Source organism: Sinohyriopsis cumingii, chromosome 12 (genome assembly GCF_028554795.1).
Source record: "Sinohyriopsis cumingii isolate HCF-2022 chromosome 12, ASM2855479v2, whole genome shotgun sequence".
Lineage (NCBI taxonomy): Eukaryota > Metazoa > Mollusca > Bivalvia > Unionida > Unionidae > Sinohyriopsis > Sinohyriopsis cumingii.
In genome coordinates this window covers 3458233-3472326 of record NC_142972.1, presented here as the reverse complement: position 1 = coordinate 3472326, position 14094 = coordinate 3458233, and the positions used below count along the sequence as shown (strand labels likewise).

Sequence of the window (14094 nt, the reverse complement as noted above, 5' to 3'; positions counted from 1 at the left end):
GTTGATGTTCACACGTTGAGAAATATTCATCAAACCTGGTGTAGCGGCGATATGGATATTAATAAGTTTAAGAATTTCTTTAGTCGCGCTCAAAGAAACCCGCACGGATTTGTGACAATAAATTTACACGACCCACGGACACGATACCGTATCGGACTTGATACATTATATGGTTAACATAAAAATGTTTCCTTGGAAACTCGAAGATTTCTCTCAGCGGGGGCCGATCATGGATTTTTCAATGACGGACCCCGCGAGTGATGCTAGCATCGCCAGGGAACTGTTTTTTGTGTGTTTGGCCCTTCTGTATTTGTGAACCTGTTTTTATCTGTTTATTCTACTTTTAGTTTCGGTCTGTTCGCCCTCCCTGCTGCTTGTTTAATTGGTGTGGTTGCATCTGTTTGTGAGTATAATGATTTTTTTCTAATAGCTGGTTTTGGTACGGTCTGAGTGCCCTGACATGCTCTTGTGTTTTGGTCCTTTGACATGTTTGTGTATTGTGTTGTCCGGGTTTCCTGGCACATTTCTTTTACACCTGGTTTATCCATTTGAATGCTGTATAGAATCTTTGATTTTATTGCAGAGAGTTCCTGTTCTAACCTTTCTACTTGGGCCTGGAGATTAACCTATCATTACTAAGCACTGTATGGAGGTGCAAGTCTGGTTATGGGTTCCATGGAACTCAAAGGAATTTGTTGCACCTATCATAAACTTGGGTCCTGGAGTTTTATCCACACTGATTGCAATCTGGCTTACAACAAGTAAAGCTGTGTTACTGCTAAGTGGATTTTGAGATCTTTGGGCTTCAGGGATGGGTGTTGAAGCCCTTGGCTGAGAGGTAATTAATTTCAAACTGGTGTGATCTACCATTTGCTGACAAGTGTTGATAAAATAATTTACCCATTCTGTATAGCCTGGCCCTTGTACATGAATTTTACCAGTTGTTATGTATAGAGTTACTGTGGCAGAATCTGTATCCATGGATTTATAGATCAGTCCATTATGTGAGTGTCCCTGCTGGAAGTGTAGATTCTCATCCCAGAATTTCTTGATTGTTGGAATTTTGTTGGAGTCAGCTGTGATTGTTATACTCTGCATACTATGTTGGATTTTAAGAAAGCTTGGAACTGAAGAGGAGGAGTCAGCCATGTTGGATTTTGGTGTTACACAATCTTGGTAGGTTGAATCTATTTCAGGTATATATTTCTCTTCAGTATTGAGTGTGTCTCTATTCTTTATATCATTTAAGAGATCCTCTATTCAATATTAAGTGTGTCTATATTTTTTGTATCATTTAAGAGATCCTCTTGGGTAAATCCTGAAAATGAATCTGATGAATCTGATTTGAAATATGAGTAGATCCACTGAGACAGTGAAGAAGTGGCCATATTTGTTTTACTGTTCTTTTGTCTGAATATGCAAAAATGCAAATCTGTAATTATATCCACAGACTGAGTTTACTAAGTTACCCTGACACTTTATGCACAACCTATGTTAGTTGCTGGTAGCACTTAGAACTAGTACATTTTCTTCTGTACATATGTATTTCCGAATGTTTCAGGAGCTGGTTAAGAGTTTCATACTAAGGTGGTCAGTTTAATGATTGTTCCTTAACAACCACAAAGTTATTTTTTTTAAAAAGACACTATGATCAATAAAATACATTGATTATATGAGTAGAAAAAATACCACAGGCATCCCAAGACATATATGAAAAAATTGCTATAATCTTGTGACCCAACTATTATAGGCCATACAAAATTACTTTTGAAAATAATTAAGGGTGTCCCATGATTTACCATCAATACAGTAGTTACAACAACAACAAAAATGTTCATAAAGTGTTTATGGATTGGGTCTCCCTACATGCTTTACATAAATGAAATGTCATCCCTCCTTATTTGCATATACAAATTTGTTAACATACTTAAAAATTATCACTGTATTTGGCATTTTTGCGAATTTAATCTTTTCATTTGTTGGAACAGACAGGTAGATGGAAGGAGATGAAGATATTGTGGTGATCCCAATGATTTCTTATGAACATACGCAATTATGTTTAGCAACTTCAGTCTATTTTCCACATTTGCTCATATTCAACACTTGTTAACATTCTGTAACATACATCACAAAAAATTCACCTAGTATGATGTCTAACTATCTCCTTTTCTTGTTGAAGTCTCCTCTCAAATCTCGGAATAACAGTCAAGGACTGCTCCCTGGGATTCAGAGAGAAAATGTCTGCTTCTGTTAAGGGCTTCCTGTAACCAGTCAGTAGAAGTCTGAAAATTACAGAAAAAACACACTATTATTGGAACCAATAATATGTGTTGCATGTATCAAGTTCCCTTGGGTACAATCTGAATCAGGGACAGTGCAAAGTAATATGGCATCCTATGTGAAACAGGCATCAGGCTCCCCAACCAAATCATTAAAATTTTTGCTGATAAGAAAGCTTGCAAGAAATTGATATAAGTTATGGCCAAAAAAAAAGATTTCCATGTAAAAAAGAAAAAGGTTTTGTTTCATTTTTGCTCCTTTGTCGGATTTTTGCATCCCTTTTCTTCTCTGATTTGGTGTCCCACTTAAAAAGACTCAAGTGTGCAAGCACACTGCTTGCAAAAAACTTGTACTGGCCCAGACACCTGAAACTTCCATACATCATTCTCACAGATAGTGTATGTGTGTGTTACGGATATTTTGATTCTGTTTCTCGGTTTGCTAATGAAGCAAAAAACTAGTCTAGAAACCTATCTTTCAAGTAATGTATGTTGCTTCGATAATACTTAATCATACCTCATAAATCAAACCCTCAAAAGCAGAAAATAAGTGAACCAGGTCTTAACAAAAGTGGTACAAGGTCATCATCTTGCTTATGTAGATGTCTAGTGTGGTCCACCATTGAATAAAGACAATCAGCTAAAACTGGAGAAGACTGCATATTCTTACATAGATGTAACTGAGGAAGGACCAGGTAGGGTGTGTCCATATTACTTCAGGCAAAATATAATTGAAAAATATAATTTACTTTATAAATTCAAATTTCTTTTCATATAATTACATTAAGTGATTATAACCCCTTACTAAAGATTACAATGGGTATCCATATATTTGGGTACCTGCCTGTCGATAATAACCCAGGTAATAAAATGAGCCATAGGGTACCCGTTTACCATGTATAAGTTTTCTGCCAGTGCATGTAAACACAGCACTCACTTAATTTTCAAATTGAAAATCCTTCTGATTGAGCTGCAAATAAATGTACTTTTTCAGTGCCAAGCAGAGGTCTTCCTTTTCCAGTTAAAAATCAACCTTAATTACATTGCTTGTTTTCCCAATTTTTTTTATTCAGCCATTAATTTGTTTCAGTGGCAGATAACAGAGGGTACTTATTTGATCTTGCTGCACAAATGATGTGTTCAGGTTGGAACCTACCACTCTGGTGGCCTAGTGATTAGAGCATCCACCTCAGATGCGGGAGGTCATGGGTTCAATCCCCAGCTGAGTCATACCAAAGACTTACAAAAATGGTAATAACAGTTGCCTCGCTTGGCACTTAGCATTAAGAGATTAGTGTTTGAACTGGTCGGCCTGGTGTCAGGATAATGTGACTGGGTGGGACATCATACTACACGTCTGTGGCATGATGTCCCAGTGCTAGACATCACTATAAACTGTCACACAGCAGACATCATAGCAGTATGACTGAATTTTTTTCAAAGCTACATTAAAAATCCAAATCACACACACAGTTGCAACCATGAATAAATTTCACACATTGTAGGATCAAAGTGTTACTTACATAGCTCAAGCTGAGTCTCTAAGTAAGTATCCACATTTGACAGTGAGGCCAAGGAAAAGGAGTCAGATGATATTGATAAAAACTAGACCACATTATTTACAAGACGACAATGGATGACTGTAGAGCTTTATCAGACAATTAGTGTAAATTCATGGACTTTGTACCAAATGGTATTAGGTAGCGATGCTGTGATTTGAAAACACATGGTCTTAACTTTAGGTTTGTAAATTATTTTTATAACTTTGCTTTGATTGGGTACCTGGGTAACCTATTAGGATTGAGAGGTACCCAACAGATGTATTCTAAACTTTTGACAGCTTTACCCCTTACTCTGACCCTAAAGTATGTGACTGCTTCAAGTCTGAAGTGAGATATGGGTTAGGATTAGCAAATGTTCATATACATGGGCATGACTTACATAAAAAGAGGTGCTCCCACAAAGTCAATGGAAGCAGAGTAACCATCATGATAGAACTGAATGAAACACATGGGAGTATAGTCAGCTGTGCTGAGAATATTAGTTCAAGAGCTCAAACTGAGGCCCTTGAGAGGAGTCTGGTTTGGTTTTGTTTGGTTTGGTATTGCATGGCATAATAATACAAGTAGGCTATTTAGGGCCAAGGCAACTGAATTAAAGCATCTTGCCCAGCCACATCACAGTAGTACAGCATGCTAACCACTGTGTCACCATTAGTTGCCTCTTTTAACATATGAGATGGTGCACTAGCTGACCCATGGAGATGAGAGGCATCTGAGGTAAAAGTTTGAGAATGTTGTTTCTAACCTTGATTTCATGGCTTTGATGATTTCAGATAGGTGAAGTCAAATGCTACACTAGTGGCAACTACCCTAACACTGTGAGCTAATAAAATGTAAGAAATACACCTGGTCACGTGCTACTTCCCAGTACGCTATCTGGATACTCCAATATATCCAGGACAGAGCCTGAGTCGAAATCCCTTCCTTCTTTAAGCAGTAAGGTCAAGTGAGATCTCACTCTTATGACACTTTGGAGCCCTGATGGGGTTCTGCAGATGCCCCTCAGATGATGGTACTGAGAGGACAGCAATCTGATGATAAAGGACTTTCCTAAAAGTGAAATCTATTTGTGAAAGATGGGGCCTTCATGAGAGAAACCAAACAACAGCTGCTGATACTTCAGTAAACCAAGAAGTATCTCACCAATTCCGTCTCATGTAGCTAAGGTGTGACTGGGAAGCAGGTTTTGTATGAGAAGTGATTCCTGGAGGCTTTGGACAGTGGTACAAAGAGTGTCTAATTCAGCCACACCAGAACCCAAGGAAGATTCCAATTTAGTCAAGACCTAACAAAGAATGTCAGAGAAGTCTTTGTTTTGGGTTGTACCACCTTTCCTTGTTGTCAAAACATATCTGAGATTGGGGTATAGTAGCCATTGAATTTGATGGTAACTAACACCATTTTCTTGAACATCCATAGAAGGAAGTTAGCTATTTGTGGTCTTGAGGCTGCCCTATAGGGTGAACTTATAATATGTGATACCGACTCCTGAACATGTCTCTAGTTGAGGTTCTCAATTCTCAATTGGGAAGTCTATGATATGTCCAGACTGCTTAATAAAGTTTTCTAGACCAGGTTAGGCATGGCATCAATACTACAAAACTGTTAACCAGTTGTTGCATGTCAAAAAATAGTTTCAGGTTTAGGCACAAGGAGGACAGTTTCAAAATTTCTAGGCCTGAGAATCTTTTGCTGATAGCTATGACTTGAGTGTGAATGACCAGCATGTGCATCTGGGTTCAGGTTTGATATGAGTTGTCCATACAGAAAGAAAGGTCTGTTGATGCATGGATATCAATTCAAGGAGACTGAAGAAGGCAGGTTGCATATTTTTAATAGAACAATGAATGTGGGGATTCTATTAGATGCTTTTTATGGAGCAGGGGCATGGTTGAGAAACTACTTTAGTCAATGTACGAAAGGCTGAGTTTGAACTGGACAATGTCAGATCAAGGATGGAAGATGGTGCTTGTGAGCATGTGTCTTTGAACTTTGTAAGAGTTGGGTGAATAGGAAACCTCCTGCACAGGTAGTGACAACCAAAGTGACAAAGCTGATACAGCTGTGATAGGTGTAAGACCATCCTTGTAATTAAAGAGAAACCTGTCAGCCCTCAATCAGCATTTGACTAATAGCAAGGACTAGAAAATTCACTAGACTGTCAGAAATATTCACCCAGCATTTCCAGTTGGGCAAGTGAATTTTCAACCCATGCTCTGCTGTTGGTCCAAGATGATGACATGGATAGTGTGAGAATGGTTTACCTTGTTCAGTGCCAGTTATGCTGGGCATTCATGACAGAGCAATGACTGAACCTAGTGTGACTCGGTGGTGTATCACTGTACGCCATGATTTGTTTTTAGAAGTCTGCAGCTAAGTATAATGGGAAGACAGATTACCATACCCAGTCCAAGTGCAAAGCTGAGAATAATGGGAAGACAGATTACCATACCCAGTCCAAGTGCAAAGCTGAGTATAATGGGAAGACAGATTACCATACCCAGTCCAAGTGCAAAGCTGAGTATAATGGGAAGACAGATTACCATACCCAGTCCAAGTGCAAAGCTGAGTATAATGGGAAGACAGATTACCATACCCAGTCCAAGTACAAAGCTGAGTATAATGGGAAGACAGATTACCATACCCAGTCCAAGTGCAAAGCTGAGTATAATGGGAAGACAGATTACCATACCCAGTCCAAGTACAAAGCTGAGTATAATGGGAAGACAGATTACCATACCCAGTCCAAGTGCAAAGCTGAGTATAATGGGAAGACAGATTACCATACCCAGTCCAAGTGCAAAGCTGAGTATAATGGGAAGAAAGATTACCATACCCAGTCCAAGTGCAAAGCTGTGGTCCAGGATGAGCTCACCTGCAGAAATTAGGTACCAGCTACATCAAGGGAATGATCACTATTAGGCAGTTATGATTCTACATGAGGTGATGGAATGCTTTGGAATGGTTCAAATAGATGAAACGTACCTTGTTGGTACTGGCCCAGTGATCTGTGCTATGACACTATGGACTGAGTATATTGGGAATATAGAACACTGTAATCAGTCATGGTAGTTGAAGTCACTAGCTGAATCTTTGGCAGTGACGATGCACTGGTAGATGGGTAACTAGTGACAAAGTCCAGAACTAGCCAAGACTTCCAGATTTCCACAGGATGAATGAACTACCTACAAATATTCAGAAAACTGGCAATGGGTGGCACTGACAATGACAAAAATGGTGTCTGCATTCCATATGCGCATGTTTCTTCTTTGCTGTCTCATTTGCCTAAGTTGATTAATTGGCATGACAATCACACATTTTTCCTCAGACTAGTGAGAGCACACATTGCATGCACAGTTCGTAATACACCCGGTACAACTAATACAGGAGGGGTGATTATTTTTGTTAATTGAAACACTTGTACACCCCCACTTAATCTTTTCAATTGTTGTTGAAATCTGCAATAGGAGAAAGCAAGATAATGGTATATGCAAGTGAAATCAATCAAGCATTGCACTGAACTCACTATGAAGTTGATACTTTGAATTATGATACCAGAGAAAATTGTAGAAATGATCGTATTACATGGATCAAACAGTAATTTACTTGACATTTACAGACATACTCTACAAAAAGGTCATGTATATTTCAGTAAATAATTAAAATGGCAGTCATTAGCTTATCATATGATGAAGTTAGGCAACTGAAATGAAAACCATTATGCTATGATAAAATAAAAATAGAGTGAGATTTAGACAAAATTACAGGGAGTACACTTCCCTGAGGTGAGAAGACTCGAAGAAACCACTCAAATGATGAAAAGGTATAGGGTGGGTCAGAATTTGTGAAGTCTGTAAAAAAAAAAACATGCTGCCCACGCAACAGGTTATGGAGTAGCTGATGACTGATGGGATATAGGTACCAACAGCTCTATGCAAGGGGAGACTATTCTAGTATGACTCCATATGCTAGCAGTCAACCTTGTAGCAGATTTATTGCTAAAACAAGTCAACATAAGAAGTCAGCTGATTTTTTTAACTTAGGAGGGTTGGATTTATGAGAATGGATGTACTACTGGCATAATATTATCAAATAACATATCTTTAGAAGAAATCTCAATTTACACTTGCACCACCCAGCACCAGACACATAAGTGATAGAGGAGTTCCAGTATAACAAGTGATAGAAATTTTAGTTTACTGACGTACTTTATTTTCACAAAAAAACTAAATGTGAACAAGTGATTTTCATATAATATGTGTTTTGACAAAACATCCAGCCAGTCAATTTTTAAAACTGATCTTTGTGTTAATTAGGATTTAACTGCATTTCTCTGCATTCCTGTGTTGTATTATATTTGACTTGGTATGACTTTAGGCTGCTTTAGGACCAGGGAGGGTCTACATGCTTTGACCAAGATTCCTTTCATGGCTTTTCCTTTTGAGTGGAACTGACATTTGGGACCAAAAAATGTATATCAGTTTTCAGAGTAGATGGGTTTTATTCAACTGAGTTAAAGTTTATTAAACTTCACAGATATGGACCATTGTGGGCAAGCGAGTTTTAGAGAGTTCTTGAACTGGCACTTAGAGATATCCTCAAGGATGAAAAGAAGTTTAATTATTACTTCCAAATGAATCACATCAATATTGTACTAATTGAACAATACCAAAATTGAGTTTCAATGTAGACGATTGTCTCACGATATAAATGTTGCGTGTTATTGAAAAAAAAAGGAATCTCGTTTGGTGGTTATCAACAGTTAGCCTAGTTCCCTGCTCTGTGGACTCCCATATAGACAGGATAATATTAAACATCACTACGGGAACTAGAATCATCAAGAAAACAAAAGGCAGTGACGCAATATATATATTTTTTCGCGTAAACGTGAAGGTTGTTGAAACCAGTTGGAACAATCTTTGATATGTTGGACATTTTGAAAATAAATGTTTTTTAAACAGAATAATGAATGACTTCATTAGAAAAAGCGCATTATTAAAAATTATTATCGATGTGATTATAAAATGAGGATTCAGTCAATAAACAGCCCCAGTTCCCTAACGCCGCTCCCCCACCCCCAGTTTTCTCGATGTCAAAGTGATTTTTTAAAATTTTTGGAGGTGCCTCGATAACTCGCACCTCGCTTATAGTGCAGTCTATGTTTGTGGACCCCATTGTGCTCTAGTCATCGAGGGAGAGGTGTAGTAGTTCAGCATGAAAAATGGATATTTACTAAATATATTTGACAAGCAAGCACACAGACAATTACACTGAGTGTTTCTTTGCTGAAAACAGCTGATAATCACCTATTCATCCACCAGAAGCTTACTCTGGAAAGGAAGGATGCTTGCATCTCAGGACAAGTCTTCTGTAAAATCAAATAAATGTATTACAAGAAACAGGCCTATCTCAATTGAAGTAAATGTATTACATGCAACAGGCCTATCTCAATTGAAATAAATGTATTACATGTAACAGGCCTATCTCAATTGTAATACATGTAACAGACCTATCTCAATTGAAATAAATGTATTACATGTAACAGGCCTATCTCAATTGTAATACATGCAACAGGCCTATCTCAATTGAAATAAATGTATTACATGTAACAGGCCTATCTCAATTTAAACAAATTTATTACATGTAACATGCCATCTCAATTTAAATGAATGTATTACATGTAACAGGCCTATATCAATTGAAATAAATGTATTACATGAAACAGGCCTATATCAATTGAAGTAAACGTATTACATGTAACAGGCCTATATCAACTGAAATAATTGTATTACATGAAACAGGCTTATATCAATTGAAATAAATGTATTACATGTAACAGGCCTATATCAACTGAAATAAATGTATTACATGAAACAGGCCTATCTCAATTGTAATACATGTAACAGGCCTATCTCAATTTAAGTAAAAGTATTACATGCAACAGGCCTATCTCAATTGAAATAAATGTATTACATGTAACATGCCTATCTCAATTATACATATAACAGGCCTATCTCAATTGAAATAAATATATTATATGCAACAGGCCTATCTCAATTGAAATAAATGTATTACGTGAAACAGGCCTATATCAATTGAAATAAATATATTATATGTAATAGGCCTAAATCAATTGTAATAAATGTATTCCATGTAACAGGCTTATCAATTTAAACAAATATATAACATGTAACAGGCCTATATCAGTTGAGCTGCTCTTTGGAAAATTGATCCTCTGGCAAATTGGATAACATGCCCCCACTTTTGATATACATGATCATTACTTTGTGGTCAACCCTGCAATTGGACAGCAACTTTCAACGAACAAAGAAAAAAATGTGACCCTGTGCCAAACTGTTGTTTCTTTTTCAGCTGTACCACTTAATGCAAGGTAAGTCAACATTTTCAAAGTTGGGAAAGGTAAATACTTTAGTAAGAATTTCATTTTATTCCTCATAACAATTTCACATACACAATCCACTAAAGGCTGTGATGAATAGATTCTACAATACACATAAATGTTTAGATTCTAGATACATGTGTACATTGCCTGGCAGTCAGTTTACCCATTTAAAGGTGAGCTTATAATTTATGAGAATGCTTGTAAAACCACTGTTTGACAATTGACAAACTGTTTGAAAATGTGACAGTTGACCTGAGCAACACTGATGAAGATCTGTACCAGACAATGTATAAATGACATTCATTGCTAAGGGTGTTATCATGGACTCGTAATGCCTATCAAGGCATCAGAGGACTCTTAATGCCTATCAAAGCATCACTGGACTTGTAATGCCTATCAAGGCATCAGAAGACTCTTAATGCCTATCAAAGCATCACTGGACTTGTAAGGCCTATCAAGGCATCAGAGGACTCTTCATGCCTATCAAAGCATCACTGGACTTGTAATGCCTATCAAGGCATCAGAGGACTCTTAATGCCTATCAAAGCATCACTGGACTTGTAATGCCTATCAAGCCATCACTTACGAAACAATAATTTATAATTTAATGTAAGATACAATAATCAGCTTTGCAAATGTTATTGATTGGATACAAAACTGCATTAAGGGTTTTTAACATGAGAACAAATTGAAATGGGCAAATATATTGCTTAACTTCTCATTTTATGTTTCTCTGTATGCATGCCATGTTGATGTGTATGTAAGTCTACTTATATGAATATATGCTTCATCTCTGTCTATGCATGCCATGCTAATGTGTATAAATGCTATATCTCTGTGCATGCATACTACATTTCTGTCTATGCATGCCATTGTGATGAGTATGCATGACACATTTCTGTCTATGCATGCCATGCTGATGTGTGTGGATGCTACATGTCTATGCATGCCATGCTGATGAGTATGCATGCCACATTTCTGTATATGCATGCCATGCTGATGTGTATAAATGCTATATCTGTCTATGCATGCCATGCTGATGTGTATAAATGCTATATCTCTGTCTATGCATGCCATGCTAATGTGTACAAATGCTATATCTCTGTCTATGCATGCCATGTTGATGTGTATAAATGCTACATCTCTGTGTATGCATAATACATTTCTGTCTATGCATCCCATGCTGATGTGTGTAGATGCTAAATCTCTGTCTATGCATGCCATGCTGATGAGTATGCATGCCACGTTTCTGTCTATGCATGCCATGCTGATGTGTATAAATGCTATATCTCTGTCTATGCATGACATGCTGATGTGTATAAATGCTATATCTCTGTCTATGCATGCCATGCTGATGTGTATAAATGCTATATCTTTGTCTATGCATGCCATGCTAATGTGTACAAATGCTATATCTCTGTCTATGCATGCCATGTTGATGTGTATAAATGCTACATCTCTGTGCATGCATAATACATTTCTGTCTATGCATGCCATGCTGATGTGTGTAGATGCTAAATCTCTGTCTATGCATGCCATGCTGATGAGTATGCATGCCACGTTTCTGTCTATGCATGCCATGCTGATGTGTATAAATGCTATATCTCTGTCTATGCATGACATGCTGATGTGTATAAATGCTATATCTCTGTCTATGCATGCCATGCTGATGTGTATAAATGCTATATCTGTCTATGCATGCCATGCTGATGTGTATAAATGCTATATCTCTGTCTATGCATGACATGCTGATGTGCATAAATGCTATATCTCTGTCTATGCATGTCATGTTGATGAGTATGCATGCTACGTTTCTGTCTATGGATTCCGTGCTGATGTGTATGCATACTACATCTGTCTATGCATACCGTCCTGATGTGTATGCATATTATGTTTCTGTCTATGCATGTCATGCTCATGTGTATGCATGCTACATTTCTGTATATGCATGCTGTGCTGATGTGTATGCATGCTACATTTCTGTCTATGCATGCCATGCTGATGTGTATGCATGCTATGTTTCTGTCTATGCATGCTGTATTTATGAGTATGCATGCTACATTTCTGTCTATCCATTCCGTGCTGATGTGTATGCATGCTACGTTTCTGTCTATGCATGCTGTGTTGATGTGTATGCATGCTGTGTTTCTGTCTATGCATGTCGTGCTGATGTGTATGCATTCTACACCTCTGTCTATGCATGCCATGCTGATGAGTGGGCATGCTACGTTTCTGTCTATACATGCCATGCTGATGTGTATACATGCTATGTTTTTGTCTATGCATGCCATGCTGATGTGTATAAATGCTACGTGTCTGTCTATGCATGCCATGCTGATGTGTATACATACTACATCTCTGTCTATGCATGCCATAATGATGTCTATGCATGCTGCTTCTCTGCCTATGCATGCTGTTCTTATTTGTATGCATGCTACGTTTCTGTATATGCATGCTGTGCTGATGTGTATGCATGCTACATTTCTGTCTATGCATGCCATGCTGATGTGTATGCATGCTACAATTTTGTCTATGCATGCCATGCTGATGTGTATGCATGCTATGTTTCTGTCTATGCATGCTGTATTTATGAGTATGCATGCTACATTTCTGTCTATCCATTCCGTGCTGATGTGTATGCATGCTATATTTATGTCTATGCATGCTGTGTTGATGTGTATGCATGCTGTGTTTCTGTCTATGCATGTCATGCTGATGTGTATGCATTCTACACCTCTGTCTATGCATGCCATGCTGATGAGTGCGCATGCTACATTTCTGTCTATACATGCCATGCTGATGTGTATGCATGCTATGTTTTTGTCTATGCATGCCATGCTGATGTGTATAAATGCTACGTGTCTGTCTATGCATGCCATGCTGATGTGTATGCATACTACATCTCTGTCTATGCATGCCATACTGATGTCTATGCATGCTGCTTCTCTGCCTATGCATGCTGTTCTTATGTGTATGCATGCTACATTTCTGTCTATGCATGCCAAGCTGATGTGTATGGATGTTACATTTCTGTCTATGTATGCCATGCTGATGTGTATGCATGTTACATTTCTGTCTATGCATGCCATGCTGATGTGTATGCATGTTACATTTCTGTCTATGTATGCCAGGCTGATGTGTATGCATGTTACATTTCTATGTATGCATGCTATGTTTCTGTCTATGCACGCCATGCTGATATGTATGCATGCTGTTTCTGTCTATGTATGCCATGCTGATGTGTATGCATGCTATGTTTCTGTCTATGCATGCCATGCTGATGTGTCTGCATGCTGTTTCTGTCTATGCATGCTGTACTTATGTGTATGCATGCTGCATTTCAATATATGCATTGCCATGCTTATGTCAGGGTTAGAAATGAAATTTAATTTTAAAATTTGTGGGTTGTTTTTAGGTTTTCACAAGGTTTTAAAACAAAATTGCAGTCCAAGACACAAACCAGTTAGAAGATTATCTCATTGGTGAGGAAAACATTTAATAAAGGCTTGATCAAGTATGCTTTGATTTTGTTTCTAAATAAAATGAAAATGAAAAAGTAAAAATTAATAAATAATTACAAACTAAATACCTGCAAGTGCTAAGAAATTTTTGGTTTTATAAATTAATTATTGATGTAAATTAAGTCATACAAGATGGTATATTGCAAGAGGAAAACAAGAATTAGAAACCCGTAAAATTTGTACATAAGTTTACAATAGATTCAGTTCTTCCTATTATGTTAAACATATCTATCAAAACAGAATCATATATTTCTACATCAAATCAGGATGGTTGTTGGTTTTTATTGGCAATTTTTATGGCAATTATAATAAAAAAATTTATGGCAATT

At 37.4% G+C, this 14094-nt stretch overlaps 1 protein-coding gene across 1 annotated transcript in view; it reads right to left on the bottom strand.

Annotated features, from left to right (window-relative positions):
• LOC149785926 (ATP-binding cassette sub-family C member 1-like) overlaps positions 1-14094 on the bottom strand; it is a 196261-nt gene that overhangs the window by 134712 nt on the left and 47455 nt on the right. Inside the window, exons 6-7 of the mRNA XM_089976163.1 lie at positions 9148-9209; positions 2142-2282 (exon numbers count right to left, since the gene is read on the bottom strand). Of these exons, the coding sequence (XP_089832289.1) occupies positions 2142-2282; positions 9148-9209 (203 nt within the window). The remainder of the gene's footprint in view (positions 1-2141; positions 2283-9147; positions 9210-14094) is intronic.